We start from the raw sequence: 16,546 nt of genomic DNA, 5'->3' as shown, positions 1-16,546 counted from the left end.
GTTACTATCTTTTCGATACCAGCCATCCTGATAGATGTCAGGTGTTTCTGTTTTGTGAATTATCTTTTTTCTTGCCCTCAGATTTATATTGTATGTTTCTATTTTATATTTATTTGTCTTAGCCTCTGGTTTTCAAATATATTTTATAATACTCATAGCCCATATGCATATATTTCTAAAAACATTCGGGGGGCACTTTTTCCTTTACAAGTGGTTTTGGTTTTGTTTGTACATAGAAAAGATTGTTTTGCTAGGCTTGTGAATAACAACATCAGTCTTTGCAAGCACCGCTCTGTGGCAGATGATGGAAGTCTTGTGACCTGGTGTGAGCTGCCTTGCAGGGAAGGTCTAATCTCTTCCACTTCCTCTCCTCCCAAAAGACCGACTGTTAGTTACATAGACTTAAACAGTGTCCCAGCTTTAAAAAACAAACAGCTGTCAACATTGTCTTTTCTCCTTAGAGGGGATGAATTTTTACCTTTTTATTTATTTTTTATTTTTTTAATGTTTTATTTATTTTTAGGAGAGAGAGAGAGAGAGACAGCGTGAGCAGGGGAAGGTCAGAGAGAGGGAGTCACAGACTGAAACAGGCTCCAGGCTCTGAACTGGCAGTCAGCACAGAGCCCGACGCGGGGCTCGAACCCATGAACCGTGAGATCATGACCCAAGCGGAAGTCGGACGCTTAACCGACTAAGCCACCCAGGTGCCCCGAATTTTTACCTTTTTAACGCTGAAGTGTTTGTCAACCCCTCTCTGGCCACCACTGGGTTTTATGTAAATGAGGTGAATTTTGGAAAGCCCCTAAGGATGGTGGTTGCTAAGGGAACCAACCCTGTGATTGGAGGGTAGGGACTTCCAGCCCCACCTCTTCACCCCCATAGAGGGGGGAGGGGCTGCAGGTGGAATCAGTGACCCAAAGCCAGTGATTTACTCCAAATCAGTCAGAACTATGTAATAAAGCTTCCAGAAACACCCAAGAATGTGGGGTTTGGGGAGCTGCCTGGTGGGTGAGCACATGGAGGTGCGTCAATAGTGGCTCACTTGGAGGGGAGCATGGGAGCCCTAGTCCCCTTTCCCCAGACTCCCTGCCCTGCGCATCTCTTCACCTGGCTGTTAATTCGTATCTTTTACTATCATTTTATATTGAGTGATCCTATGGAGTGAATGGGTTTCCTTAATTCTTTGAGCCGCTCTAGCATGTTAATTGAGCAGGGGGTCATGGGAACCTCTGATTCAAGCCCTGCTGGTCAGAAGCACAGGTGACACCCGGGGTCCCAGGAGCGCACCCTCACCTGTGGGATCTGATGCCGCCTCCAGGTAGATGGTGTCAGCACTGAGTTGAGCTGCAGGCGACCCCCCTTCCTTCACTCATATGGTGGAATTTAATCCAGAACCCAAAAGCCCTATCTCAGTCTCAGGTTGCCACTGAGCAACTTTATTTTAATAATTAAAAAAAATTTTTTTTTAATTTTAAAGTTGAGAGAGACAGAGTGGAGACAGGGGAGGGGCAGAGAGAGGGAGACACAGTATCCAAAGTATCCAAAGCAGGCTCCAGGCTCCGCACTATCAGCACAGAGCCTAACATGGGGCTCGAACTCACAAACCATGGGATCATAACCTGAGGTGAAGTCAAAGGCCTAACCGACTGAGCCACCCAGGCGCCCGGGTGTCTTTCGTGTTCTCCCACCCCCAGCACTCAGGTGCATGCCTTCATGCCCACCCTTCCAAGGAGGTCTGCTTTTGCTCAGAATAGTATTCCCTGTTTTGTTTTAAGGATTATTTATTTTTGAGAGGAAGAGAGAGAGGGAATCCCGGGCAGGCTCTGCACTGGCAGCACAGAGCCTGACATGGGGCTCGAACTCTCGAGCTGTGAGTTGGCTGCTCAACTTACTGAGCCGCCCAGGCGCCTCTCATATTACCTGTTGTAAAGGAAATTGCTTCTCCTGTGTGCCTCCTTTACTCACACAGAACACGGTGCGTATGACTCTCCTCGTCACCTAACTCGGGGGGATTTCCCCACAGCCAGGCATTTCCCTTTGACACCAGCCGGGTGTCCTGCAGTTCGTCACAGAAACCCCTGGGATGCCAAGATCTGGCCGCAGGCAAGGGGAAGCTTTGCCGCCATACGTCTTGCAAAGTGGGGAGACCACAGCCTTCAGCTGCAAATGGAAAGCCCACTCCAGAGGGGAAGGTTTAGGCTTAAATGGGCAAACCCTGCCAGGTCTGTACCCTTGTCGAGGGTGGGGAGACCCAGGCCCCAGTCTTCAGCCTCTGGAGCAGAGCGGCAAGTAGGATACAGCTCGCCGTTTCCGGCAGTGGCTCCGGGATGTGGGGGCTGCTAAGGGGCGTGAGAACGTGTTGCAGGGGTCTTCCTGGGAATCCTGCTAAATTTTTTGTGTGCTCATTACCACAGGCCGCGCTGACCAGTTTTGTCCCTCAGGGTCATCCGGCCTTGCCCTGAGGGAGCCCATCTTATCCGTGAGCGGTCACTGTTTAATTATTGGGGTCATCTGTTCTCAACATTAAAAAATTTTTTTGAGTCTATTTATTTTGAGAGAGAGCAAGCGAGCATGAGCAAGAAGAGGGGCAGAGAGAGGGAGGGAGGGAGGGAGAGGATCCTAAACAAGCTCTGCGCTATGAGCACAGAGCCTGACTCAGGGCTCAAACTCATGAATTGTGAGATCATGACCTGAGTGGAAATCAAGAGTTGGACACTTAACCAACTGAGCCACCCAGGCGCCCCTTTTGTTGTCAAACTGAACTCCATTCTGGCAGTGTCTGCCCATAGATAGGGTCACATACCACAGGGTAAGGACTCAGTCCTACAAGACTTCAGATGTCAGCCTCACCCCAAGTGGCCTTCGGACGTTCCCAGAACCCCTGCCTTGGGTTTGATTAATTTTCAGGAGTAGCTCACAGCACTCAGGTAACCATTGCTATGATACCAGTTTGCTGCAAACAATATTAAATAATACAAATCAACAGCCAGATGAAGAGATCCATCAGGTGAGACTCAAAGGAGCTTCCGACCCCATACAGTCTGAGGCCGGTCAGGGTGCCCTGTGGATGGGATCTGGTTCAGCAGCCTGGAGGCTCCCTACACCTTGCCCTTGTGGGGGTTTATGGAGGCTTCTAACACGGGCAGGGGATGGAATCATCATCAGCAATTGGCCACTGGTTCCACCTCTAGCCGCGCCCCCCACCCTGGAGGTTGGGGGTCAGTGCCAGCCCTCCAATCACTGCTTTGGTCCCCTGGCAACCAGCTCCCCTTTCCTAACACTCACCTCGTCAATGTAATAAGACACCTTTACCAGGCTCCTCACTTAAGAGATTTCAAGGGTTTTGGGGGCACATGGGTGGCTAAAGAGATTTTAAGGGTTTTGGGGGCACGTGGGTGGCTAAGTCCTACTTCAAATGTCCAACTTGGGGTCAAGTCATGATCTCACAGCTTGTGGGTTTGAGCCGCACACCGGGCTCTATGCTGACAGCTCAGAGCCTGGAGTGTGCATCAGATTCTGTATGTCCCTCTCTCCCTGCCCCTCCCCTGCTTGTGCTCTCTAACAAAAATAAACATAAAAAATTTCAAGGGTTTTAGGCGCTCTTATCAGAAAGCTAGAACAAAGCACGAAATCACAAGTATGTAGTGAGATGACAGATATTCCTAGAAACTTTTAATCCCCCAAAATACAACATGAAGTGAGTAGTTAGTGGAGACCCATGTATATCATGGGAAAAAACCATTAAAAACAAGTCTACAGGTGACCTCTCTCCCATAAGGAGTAATTTTGCATTGACCTGGGCTGTATTGTTCCAGGGATCAGTGTCATTTGAGGATGTGACCGTGGACTTCAGCAGAGAGGAGTGGGAGCAGCTGGGCCCTGCCCAGAGATGCCTGTACCTGGACGTGACGCTGGAGATCTGCAGCCTCCTCCTCTCCGTGGGTGAGCACCCCGCCCCGGGCATCTGGGACTGACTGTGCTGAGATTCCCCTCTTGTCATGGGATGCAGTAGGGCATCTGAATTATGTAATCTGTTTGCCTTTGGTTTGTCACGGACTATTTGTTCCTTTGGGGCACCTTCAAATACTACTTTGTTCTTAAGTGGAAGATGTTGACTTCTGCAAGGAGCCCAAGCAGCGCTTTGCAGAATGGCCTGTAAAGCTCAAGACGACATCAAAATCTGATATTCCTTCTCACAAACAGGGTATCCCATCCCCAGGCCAGACATGATTTTCAGGATGGAAAAGGAAGAGGAGCCGTGGACAAGGGAGGCTCCGCTCCCACATCAGAGGCGTCGAGGTGAGTGACTGTTACCTAGCAGATGTGGACATCTCTGGGGGGCCTATTATTTGACCTGCCACACTGTGCGTCTCCCGGTGTGGGCCACATGCCTCTTGGCTCTCCTGGTTTCTACAACTAACGCTGTGATGTCTTATCTTGTAAATGGCCATGGGGGGCAGGCGTGGGAATTTCTCAGAGGTGGCTACACAGGCGGGGCTTCCCTGATCCCTGGACAGATGTATACTTAAGTGTGACTGAGTGAACCATAGGCTCCTCCGATGGGCTCTGGGATCTATGCTCTGGCGTGAAAAGGCACAGGGACCCACACTCGTATGGCTTGCTCACTGGCATGGCGTTGATCAGGTTTCTCCTGGCCTGTGTGATAGGCCTTTGGGCTGTTCTAGTTTTAATGTCATTTTGCTAGTTAAGAGGATCTCCTTGTAGCTGTCATCTAATTGGGTTTCCATCTGTACATTGCTTCTGTTGTCTTGTTCTGTCTTTATGTCTGTGGAGTTTTCGTCAAGCCCTTTTTCCTTTTTATTTGCCCCCTGAATTCACTGGTTTGTATTTTCTGTGCTAGATATTCATTCTTCTTTTCTCGTAATTGGGGCTCTTCCAGCTTAGACCCCAGGCTTTCATCTGGTTATCACTTCATCCCTTCTATTCACAAACCCAGGCCTCAGGTTTTTCTGGTCATCTCTAGATCAACCACTGCAGTCCCTGCACCTAAACCACTCTCCTGCCTTAGCCAACTACATGGTGGGAATGCCTGGGGGAGGACTCACTTCCTTTTTCAAGAGATCACAAATTGGAATCCTTACCAAATCATTTTTCTCTGCCTTTTACATTTTGTCAGATTCTTTTTTGTATTTTTTAAAGTTTGTTAGAGTAGGGCATGTATGTGGGTGGCTGTCAGTTAAGTGTGACTTCGACTTCTGTCACGAGCTCATGGCTTATGAATTCAAGCCCCATACCGCGCTCTGTGCTGACAGCTTAGAGCCTGGAGCCTGCTTCGGATTCTGTGTCTCCTCATCTCTCTGTCCCTCCCCTGATCACGCGCTGCCTCTCTTTCTCAAAAATAACTAAAAAACATTAAAAGTTTATTAGAGCGAAGGGGTGGAAGGACAGATGGAGAAAGAGAATCACAGGCAGGCTCTGCACTGTCAGCTCAGAGTCCTGACATGGGGCTTGATTCCATGAAACGGTACGGTCATGACCTGAGCTAAAAATCAAGAGTCAGATATTCAACTGACGGAGCCACACAGGTCCTCCCCACATTTCTAAATTCATCTCCTGTGCTCTACTAGAACAGAGATGTATATTCAATGTATATAAATGTAGACAGTATATATATACACACACACACACACATATATATATACACTGTGTGTAGAATGATTCTGTCGTGGTCTGATTTATACTCTCCCTACTTAGTACTGAGCATGAGGAAACCACTCAGGATATAAAAATTATTGAATTTCTGAAGATAGGCAGAAAATAATACTTTTCTGTATTTTAGAAGGAAACAAAATAGCCTGCTGAGGTAAATTCAAAGATACGAAGACTGTCATTAGAGTGGGTAACATGATATGTTAAAACCATCAGCGTTTTGGCATTAATCTTTCTGTTTAATGGAAGCCTACTTGAAAACTAAGTATCAGGATGAAGGATGTAGGGAGTGACTGCTTGTGAGGGTCCGAGGAGATGGCGGTAGCCCAGAGAGTGGCACTGGGGGTAACATTCAAAGCCACGGTACTTGTAACTGCTTTCACATAGCAGCCATGAACCCTAGGGGAAAGAAAACTGAATGGGGTTATTAGAGGCAAGTATATGCTTGGATTTGGGAATAAATTACTTTTTTTTGGAACAGCATTGGGTTTTGTTTTTTTTTTAAGTTTTTATTTGTATTTGAGAGAGTGAGTTGAGTGAGTGTGAGAAGGTTAGAGAGAGAGGGAGACACAGGATCTGATGCAGGCCCAGGCTCTGAGGTTTCAGCACAGAGCCCCACGCCAGGCCAAACTCATGAACCATAAGATCATGACCTGAGCTGAAGTCGGATACTTAACAGACTGAGCCACCCAGGTGCCCTGGAAGCAGCATTATTGTTAAGNGTCTTCTTTGAAGGGTGTCCCTTGGTCTCTCTTGTGACTTTGGTTTTATTTCTCTACTCGTAGTGATGTTTTGAACTCTCCACGATGTGCACTTTAGGTTTGTTCCTTGAAGTAGCCCTGGAAAGGAAAGGAAAGGAAAAGAGATAACAAGAACACACAAATGCACAGGCAAAGCAACAAAAATAATAAACAAAAACAAAGCACAGTCTAATGCGTAAAACTAGAAACCCCAGCAGGGGTGGATGCGGTGCTGATGGAAGAACACATACAAAGAGAAAATGAAAATGAACACTGACCAGGCAGAGAGACTAAAATGCTTAATCCAGAGAGAGAAAAAGGAGAATACGGAGGGAGGCAAGGAGAAAAAAATGAAAACGAAGATAATTTTATCCAGAAAAACTATATAGTCTGATTATTCCAGAGAGAGAGGAAGGAAGGTAAAGAAGGTGTAGAACGTGCATCAGGAGGATGGATTAAATGTGTGTTTAAGCAAACCTATAACCAGCCCAGGGGAGGGGAGAGAGAATGAGAAAAGGGGGAATATATCTGAAGAGCAAGGATTGATCGAGAGCTAATCACGGCAATGCAGCAGCGCTGGTCTTGGGGGGAGGGGCCGTTTCTGGAGCATCCACGGGCTCCCAGCAGCTCCCCAGCGCAGTTGGGCATGGTTTGGTGTAGGTGGGTCCCGAAGGCCCCTCCTTGGTGGTTGTGGGGAGAAAAATGCCGACCCTTTGGTCCCTTCTCCTGGACCAGGTGTCCCAAATCACTCCTTTGGATCTGTACTCACTGTGCCACAGGCGCAGAGGAGGCGGGCCGTCTCCCGTGCCTCACGCCCTCACTCCGTGTGTTGTTAATGATGCCACCCAACTTGCAATCCCACAAGCCAAGGCACTTCAGGGCAGGGAACTGGTTCCTCCTGATGCCGACCGCGTCCCTGGGGTACCACCTAACCCGGAGGGAACTTCCACTGTCCAGTGCCAGACCGAGGCCACCAGTCCAAGGAAAGCCCCACAGTTAGAGGTGGGATATCTCTCCGAAAGCCCTGCGGTTAGAGATTGGAGGGGATGAGGTTTTTCTCTTGTCCAGATACAGTCCTACACTTCCCCAGCCATTCTCCTTTCCCTTTGTCTCTCTGCAAAAGGGGCTCCCTCCCCTCCATGCCTCTGTGTCCCGGCTCTTTATCATCTCCCCCAGTTCACAGTCACACACCTATGAGGCTGTCTTCCTCACAGACTCCATCTCCCTTCTTCCCAGACTTTTGGGGTTTAGAGTCCTTTGGCTTCAGCCCTTCTTTGAGAGATGCGGGCGGGAAGTACGGATCCCCCTACTTCACCATGTTTTTCATCTCTAATTCTGATATTTTAACGTTGAGGATCTTCAACGTTTCCTTGGGTTCTCCAAAAGTTTTATGATCTAAGTGAACCATTTAAAATTTTGAAATCACTGTCTGGGAACTCAGAGTAGAAGATCTTAAGAAAAAGTAAAAGCCTGTGTTTAGGTAAAATTGCTATTAAGGAAAAAACCAAACAGCCTGATTAAAAAGTAGGTAAGGTACTTAAATAGACATTTCTCCAGGTGACATACAAGTGGCCAACAAGTATATGAAATATACTCAGCATTAGGGCAAGGCAGAGCAAAAGCACTGTGTGCAGAGCACATAACAAGCTTTTAAAGCCGACAAGAGACAGAAAGCTAGCCACCGCTGCCAGTATAACACAACTCTGCAATTCCTGTGTCTCCAGCCGCTCCTCTGATGCGTCCTCCTTCCTCTGCTAATTTGTGTCTAGTTCATCTTGTTTTTCTCCTTGTAGAAGGGACGTTTGGACTCAAAACCTCCCGACAGAAAATTTTTGAACAAGCTTCATTTCACGACGATAAGGAACTCATGGTCCCAAGAGGCGGTTCGTGGCGCTGCATGTTAGGAGACCTGTGGGGAGATGCGGACCCCACGGCAAGGGGGCCTTCGCAGCATGGGGCTTTCCGCAGCAGGAAAACACCGGACACAGAGAGAGACTGCGAGTGTAAGGACCCGGGAAAGATCACTCCTATGAGGCCCCACCTTGTTTCTTCACAAAAAACACCTCCTAAATGTTGCTCATTTGCAAGAAGTCTGAAGCCCAACCTAGAAGGGAATCCTCAAAATCTAAGCAGCAGCTCAGAGCACCTCGATGGGACTGTGGGCTCAGGCCAGCTCTTCACCCACAGCCCTTCCAGTCGCAGCTGCAGGAACGTTCATCCAGGAGAGAACCTGTGTGAAGGGAATCCACGAGCGAAAGCCCTCAGCCAAGAACCGCCAGGCACACCTCAAGTTCATCCTTGGGAGAAACCCGATAAATGTGCTGAATGTGGGAGGGGCTTTGGCCAGAAGCCACCCCTCGAACAGCAGAGGTTGCACAGCATGGAAAGCCTCCAAGAGTGCAGGAAATGCGCCGAAGGCCTCGCCCTGCGCCCACGCCTTGGAGTGTATCTTACTGGGCACACAAGGAAGGTTCCTTATGTGTGTAAGGAGTGCGGGAAGGTCTTCACTCAGAGGTCAGAACTGATTACACATCAGAAAACTCACACTAGACAGAAGCCCCATAAATGCCAGGAGTGTGGAAAAGCCTTTTTCCAGACATTGTCTCTCTGCAGACACCAGAGGACCCACGCTCGAGGAAAACTGTATGAGTGCGGCGAGTGCGGAAAAGGCTTCTCCCAGAACTCCACCCTCGCCACACATCAGAAGATCCACACCGGAGAGAGGCTGTATGCATGCAGCGAATGTGGGAAGGCCTTCACCCAGAAGTCCACGCTCAGCCTGCACCGGAGAATCCATTCGGGGGAGAAGTCCTACGTGTGCATCGTGTGCGGACAGGCCTTCGTGCAGAAGGCCCACCTGACCGTGCATCAGAGAAGCCACACTGGAGAGAAACCTTACCCGTGCCGCAGCTGCGGCAAGTCCTTCATTTCCAAGTCGCAGCTCGACATACATCACCGCATCCACACCGGGGAGAAGCCTTATGAGTGCAGTGACTGCGGGAAAGCTTTCACTCAGAAGTCGCACCTCAACATACACCGGAAGATTCACACCGGTGAAAGACAGCACGTGTGCCGTGACTGCGGGAAGGCCTTCAACCAGAAGTCCATCCTCAGCATGCACCAGAGAACTCACACCGGGGAGAAGCCCTACAAATGCAGCGACTGCGGCAAAGCCTTCACCTCCAAGTCACAGTTCAAGGAGCATCAGCGAGTTCACACCGGGGAGAGACCCTATGTGTGCGCAGATTGTGGGAAGGCTTTCAATGGCAGGTCCAATTTCCACAAACATCAGATGACTCACAGGAGAGGGAAGACCTTTGCCTGCTACAGATGTGGGACCACCTTTGTCCAGAAATCAGAGCTGGTGGCACATCAGAGAACTCACGTTGGACAGAAGCCCTATGAATGCGGCGACTGTGGGAAACCCTTCAGTAAAAAACCACAGCTCCAAGTGCATCGGCGGATTCACACGCGAGAGACACCCTATGCGTGTTCTCAATGCGGGAAGGCCTTCAACAACAGATCCAATTTTAACAAGCACCAAACAACTCATACTAGAGACAGGTCTTATGAAAGTAGTTACTGTGTGAAAGGCATTACCCAGAAACCTGTTCCTAGTATGCATCAGCAATAACAGACGTGAACCAAACTCTAAATTTCTTGGGGGAGGGGCACCTGGGTGGCTTAGTTGGTTAAGTGTCTGACTTTCGCTTGGGTCATGATCTCGCGGTTCGTGGGTTCGAGCCCCGTGTCGGGCTCTGTGCTGACTGCCAGCTCGGAGCCTGGAGCCTGTTTCAGAGTCTGTCACTCCCTCTCTCTCTGACCCTCCGTTGCTCACGCTGTCTCTCTCTTAGAAATAAAAAAAACATTAAAAAAAATTTTTTTTAAATATAAATTTCTTGGGGGAAAAAAATCTCCCAGGAGTCTGATTCAATTGTATGTTATAGAAGTCATGATTCAGAAAAGCCTCAGGAATGCACTGCATTGTTGCCAAGGTACACATTGTTTTATGTGAAGGAAATTACTCAGAAAAGAACTTTTAAGAACGAGGTGAGGGGCGCCTGGGTGGCTTAGTCGGTTAAGCGTCCGACTTTCGCTTAGGTCATGATCTCGCGGTTCGTGGGTTCGGGCCCCGCTTCGGGCTCTGTGCTGACTGCCAGCTCAGAGCCTGGAGCCTGTTTCAGAGTCTGTGATTCCCTCTCTCTCTCTGACCCTCCCCTGCTCACGCTGTCTCTCTCTCCTGGAAATAAATAAAAAACATTAAAAAAAATTAAAAAAAAAAAAGAACGAGGTGAAATATCCTTAACCTCAAGGATAACTGACACCCTGAGAAAAGTGTTTCTGTAGAAAGTAGTACAAGACAGACTTCTGCCAGATCATTCATAGGAAAATTTGTGAGAAAGATTTAACGATAATCTTGCTAAACATGGAATATCAATATTCCATCTACAGTAAAACCTTGGTTTGCAAGCATGATTTGTTCCAGAAATATGCTTGTAATCCAAAGCACTTGTATATCAAGGCGCATTTCCAGAACCATTGGCTCAGTTGTGATCATGTGACATTCAGCATCCAGTACTCACTCTTATTGCAAGACCTTGCTCACTTATCCACACGCATGGAACAAGTTACTCACAATCCAAGGTTTTATTACCCCATTAGCAAACTGACTGCACATTGTCATGTGCATGTGTTTATGTGCTCACCTCAGCATATGTATGTATATACATGTACACAACCTGGAGCATGGGGACAGAGGTGTGGGGGGATTACATACTTGCATACTTTTTAAAAGGATCTATTATAGTTGTGTTTCTCATGTTTATTCCCAGCTGCATATATCCTGAAATTGCACTGCACAGCGAATGAGAATTAATGCCTTGGTGTAGACGCACAGACAGGCATACCTGCCTCATTGTACTGTGCTTTGCAGACAGAAAACACAATACTGCATCTTGACAAACTTAAGGTTCACGGCAGCCCCGTGTCCAGCCGGTCTCGATGCCATTTTCCCCATCAGCATTTGCTCCCACCATGTCGCTGCCAACATGTTGCTCACTCTTGGGGTATTTTCAAGTTTTTCATGACTGTTAGATCTGTTACGGTGATCAGTGATCACTACTCCCCAAGAGCTCAGAGGCTGGTTGGCATTTTTTAGCTATAGTGTTTTTAGGCATAACACTTGCAAACTTACTATAGTCTGGTGCATGCAGAAGTCGCACATGCACTGGGAAGCCAAATGATTCACTTTGACTCACTTTACTGCGACATTCGCTTTGCTTGCAGGGGTCTGCAACTGAACCCGCAGGATCTCCGAGGTAGGCCTGTCTCGAGACACGAGCGTATTTTGGTAAATGCGTAAATGTGATTCCGTGCTGTTCACCGGCCTTCACGGGGCACCTCTTCTCTTTCACACCAGCCCAGCTCTACCCTCCCCACCGCCACCACCCAGGGCAAGCGTCTCCTAACAACCAGCGTCAACCTCTCGGTATGGACGTTTCCTCTTTTCACACAGGCTCTTAACCACTTACCCAGTGCCAGCAAACTGGCCATTGGCCAAAGCAGGTTGGCCACCTGTTTTTTTAAAATAAAAATTATAGTGGACACAGCCCCGTTCCTTTGTGTATGGCGGGCATTAGTAACCCGTGGCAGAGCCCGCATGGGCTGCAGGCCAAGAATATTTGCCTTCCGGCCCTCATGGAAGATCACCAGCACTTGGTGTCCACACACTCACCCCTACGCTCAGGACCCTACGCCCGCGTCAGAGCTCTGTCCTCGGTTCTGTATATACCGGATCCCATCACAGGCGCACGTGCCTCGTTCCTCTCACGCTGCAGCCCATCTGTTCAGTGGCTGCGCTGTATGGTGTTGGGTGAACACGCTCTAATCAACCACCCTCACAGTTTTTACTCTTTTCCCCACTTTTTTTTTCTTTCTGCAAGAAAGCAGGAGAACAGCACAGTGGTGCAGGACACAGCCCAGGAGCCGGGCACCTGTATTGGACCCTATGTCAGTGGGGCGAGTGCTGAAGTCCTCTGTCCCGGGATCCCAGCATACAGTGGCGGCCAGAGAGCTGACAGGGTCGCGAGAGGAGCGTCTCTGCAGCTTTACGCGGGGGAGGGCAGGGAGGCCAGATGCCTGTCCCTGACACCATGGCGGGACCTGCAGGCCCCCACCTGGCAGCCATGTCCCCGTCCCTCATGATCCCAGCCCGGCGCCGCTTATCCCCAGGTAGTGAATGGGCCCAGGGCAAACGCCCCCAAGGTAGGGAGGGGTAGGGGAGCCAGGAGAGGCAGAGAGCTGGAACCAGGAGCTTCAGGCAGCAGGGCCTGGCCCTGGCTTTCTATCTCCAAGCTTTATTTCTGGGCTCGCCCTCCTCCACTCACCCCTGATTCCCTGGTGTCCCCTGATCCTGGGGTAGCCCTTTCTCTTGAGATGGGTCCTCAACCCCTGGGATATCCCCTCCCCTCAATCCTCTGACAGGCCCACCTTGTAACCCCTTGACAGCCCTTTCTCCCGACCCCTAGGAACACCCTTTCTCGCCCCCTGGTCAGCCATTCCCCTTCTGTGACTTCTGTCATGACCTTCTATCACGGACTCCCCATGACACCCACATCCAAAAGGAAGGTTCTTCCCTGACTACCAGGATTTCCCTGCCCCACTGGCCCCAGGGACCAGGGCCTGGACCATACAGACGAACAGGGCGGGGTCCAGAGAAACACAGGGTCTGGCCAACCACCCCCTACAGATGGCCCCCTCCCCCCGCCTAACTTGTACCTGAACTTGTCTATGGCCACAGACACAAGGGCCGGGAAGCTGTCACGGATGCAGAGGTGGCTGTCATCCTCTGGGAGGAGGTTTATATGCCGGAAGAAGACAGTCCCATTCCTCTTGCGTGGCCTCCCAGCACCCCACGCCGCATAGCCTGCCTGGCTCAAGGCGGTGTTACCCACCTGGGACGGACAGAGATGCTTGGTGCTCCCTCACCAGCAGGCAGGAGCCTGTCCCCACCTGCCAGGCCCTTCTTGCCCTCTTTCCAAGAGCCATTCTCCTGCCTGGACCCTATTCCCGCCAGAGTTGGCAAACCCAGACCTGTCCACAGGGCACAGTTCAAAGGTTACCTCCCGTGGACAACTTTCCTTTAATTCCCACCCCTATCCTGGGCAGGGTCAGTGTCTTTAGTCCCTCAGCTCTGCCTCCTTGGCCGTGTTCAAGATTCTCAAGGATCATCCTCTGCAAGAGATCATCTGAGGGAGGCAGAGGTTAGGGTGAGCAAGGACCACCTACGTCTGTTTCTGACAAAGACTGTGTCTAATGCCTAGAAACCATGCCCGGGTTTGTCTCTCTGACCGCACCCCCCTCCCGCCCCCATCATCATTACGTTATTCTTCATCTTCACCACTTTTTTTTTTTTTTTTTTAGTCTGAGAGAGAGATCGTGAGTGGGAAAAGGGCAAAGAGAGAGGGAGAGAATCCCAAGCAGGCTTCACGCTGTCAGCATACAGCCTGACTCGAGGCTCAATCCCACAAACTGTGAGATCATGACCTGAGCCGAAATCAAGATTCAGACGCTTAAAGGACTGAGCCACCCAGGCGCCCCCATCGTGACCACCTTAATTGTTACCATCATCATTTACGGTCATGTTCATCATTAGCACTAACTAGCACTGTCACCACTATCTTCATCTCCAACACCATCACCTCACCTCCATCACTCTTACCATCCCCATCCTCACCAACAGCAGTAGCAGCATCTTAATCATCACCAGCAAAACCACCATCACCACCATCGGAATCCCCATGATCATTAGCGCTGTCATCACTGAGCACCTACCACATGTGCCAGGCCTTGGCCTCAGTGCTTTTAATATAGTCATTAACTCAATGAATCCCTCCTGCAGCCCAGTGATGGAAGTGTTACCATCATCCCTGTCTCATGAATGAGAAAACTGTGGCACAGAGAAGTTCCCCAAGTTCATACATGGTTATACTGAGTGACAAGGTGATGGGTGGATGGATAGATGGATGGACGGATGACTGGTCCCACACTCTGACCACACAAATAGTAATGGGCAAGGCTGGGATCCAAACAAACATCTAAGGGACTCCAAGCCACTTAAAGAAGTGACCACTTAGCTTCACTGCCCAACCTGGCCAGCCCTGGTCTCAGGGAGGCCCAGACTCAGCGGGACTGAGCCTTTCAGACAGCCATTTAAGCTGATCCCAGACGTGGCCAGTCTAAAGCTCAGGCTGATTTCCCCCAGTTCAAGTTCTTCTTGGCTCATAAATCCTGCCCCACACGCACTCTCTGGCCCAGATGCTGTCAACTCAGAGACTGAAGACCTCAGTCTTGACTCTCCACTGCCGTGCTCAAACCCGTCTTCTTGCCTCTGATTTTCCCCATTCCGGCTGAACCTGGTTCACCACGTACGTGGCACAGTGCAGTTGCAGATGCTGCAGGAAGGGGTGAGAGTGGAAGGGCAGGTGCTGCCGGTGCCGGACTTGCCCACAGTAGAGTACCACTACCTTGCGGTGCCGTGGGCAGCAGTCAGGTGGCCGGTACCGGCCTCCCAGCTCCATCTGCGGTTTCTTTCCCACCACCTGCTCCATCGTCAGGTCCTCGGGGATCACGACCTTCAAGGGGCCATCTCTCTCAGTGAGGCTGGGATGGTCAGGGCCCTGCCCCAGAAACCCCACAACCCAGCTGGGTTCAATCACGTCCCCGCAAAACCATGCCCATCAGAACTTCAGAATGTGACCTTATTTGGAAACAGGCTCTACGCAGATGTAGGTGATAAAATGTGCAAGTATTGGATTCGGGTGGCCCTAAGTGCAATGACTGGTGTTGTTATTAGAAGGCCATGCGAAGACCCAGAGAGAAGGAGGCCACAGAGGCAGAAATCAAAGTGATGTGCCTACAAGCCAAGGAAAGCCAACAACCATCAGAAGCTAGGAGAGGGGCACAGGATGGTTTCTCTCTCAGAGGATCCAGAAGGAACACCCTGCCGACATCTTGATTTTGGACTTCTGGCCTCCAGAACTGTGGAAAAGTACCTTTCTGGGTTTTTTAAAAACATTTATTTATTTTTGATAGAGTGCAAGTTGGGGAGGGGCAGAGAGAGGGGTCAGAGGATCTGAAGGGGGTTCTGTACTGATAGCGGCGAGCTCGATGCAGGGCTCGAACTCATGAATTGTGAGATCATGACCTGAGCTGAAGTCAGATACTTAACTGACTGAGCCGCCCAGGCACCCCAATTTTTTGTTTTAAGGGTGTCTTCCCTGGGATGGTTCTCAGACCACCCACTCTCCCTACACCTAGACTGCCCTCCTCCGTTCCCTCTCACTGAGGGGGGCTCCACGATCCACCCACCCAGCCCCTGCTGTGTAAGCTCTCGGCCAGGGCCGCCACTGTGCTGTGAGGAACCCCAGAAAAGCCCACTGGAGGAGCTACCTGGAGCCCTGGAGATTATGAGGAGAGTGTGGGGGTACCCCTGCTGCTTCAGCTCCAGGCGCATTCACTGCAGCACCTTGAAAAGCACGCCCTGCGGCTACCCAGCTGGACCCTTCCTGAAACTCCCAACACAGCTGAGATGATGATTGTTTAAAGAAGCGAAGTTCTGGGGCGCCTGGGCGGCTCAGTCAGTCCAGCATCCAACTTCAGCTCAGGTCATGATTTCAGTTTGTGAGTTCGAATCCCCACATCGGGCCCTGTGCTGACAGCTCAGAGCCTGGAGCCTGTTTCAGATCCTCTGTCTCCTCCTCGTTCTGCCCCTCCCCAGCTCGCTCTCTCTCAAAAATCAATAAATAAATTTTTAAAAATAAAATTCATGGGGCGCCTGNGGTTCTGATGCAGAAAAAGATGATCAGCATAGTCTCCATCACCCCGGGCCACCAGCCCTGTCACTTCTGCTTCCAGGCTCTGCCCTGCTCCCTGAAGCCCGAGGCAGGGCGGGGGTGTGTGGGACGCCCCGACAAGCTTACTGACGCAGGGTGGGATGAGGGGGCAGCTGGGCGGGCCCTCCTCACTGGTGTCCACAGGGTGGATCTGGCTGCGGATTCTCTCTCCCCCTCTCTCTCTGCACCCCACCTCAAAATAAACAAATTAACTAAAAAAAAAAAAAAAAAAAAAAGGAGTGG

At 50.2% G+C, this 16,546-nt stretch overlaps 1 protein-coding gene and 1 long non-coding RNA gene across 8 annotated transcripts in view; one reads left to right on the top strand and one right to left on the bottom strand.

The window, feature by feature from the left end:
• The window catches only part of ZNF175 (zinc finger protein 175), a 37,902-nt gene extending 27,597 nt beyond the window's left edge, over positions 1-10,305 (top strand). For all 6 annotated transcript variants that reach the window (XM_077747233.1, XM_077747234.1, XM_077747229.1 and 3 more), the window contains 3 exons: positions 3,816-3,942; positions 4,204-4,299; positions 8,204-10,305. In XM_077747233.1, coding sequence (XP_077603359.1) covers positions 3,816-3,942; positions 4,204-4,299; positions 8,204-10,044 — 2,064 coding nt within the window. In that variant the 3' untranslated portion in view covers positions 10,045-10,305. The remainder of the gene's footprint in view (positions 1-3,815; positions 3,943-4,203; positions 4,300-8,203) is intronic.
• LOC144217637 (uncharacterized) overlaps positions 6,399-16,546 on the bottom strand; it is a 21,472-nt gene continuing 11,324 nt past the window's right edge. For both annotated transcript variants that reach the window (XR_013330922.1, XR_013330921.1), the window contains exons 2-3: positions 7,180-7,434; positions 6,399-6,509 (exon numbers count right to left, since the gene is read on the bottom strand). This is a non-coding gene — a long non-coding RNA (uncharacterized LOC144217637). The remainder of the gene's footprint in view (positions 6,510-7,179; positions 7,435-16,546) is intronic.

The sequence above is a fragment of the Crocuta crocuta genome, unplaced genomic scaffold (genome assembly GCF_008692635.1).
Source record: "Crocuta crocuta isolate KB4526 unplaced genomic scaffold, BGI_CrCroc_1.0 scaffold334, whole genome shotgun sequence".
Classification (NCBI taxonomy): domain Eukaryota; kingdom Metazoa; phylum Chordata; class Mammalia; order Carnivora; family Hyaenidae; genus Crocuta; species Crocuta crocuta.
Note: the sequence above shows the minus strand (reverse complement) of the source record. Positions and strands in the feature narration are given on the sequence as shown.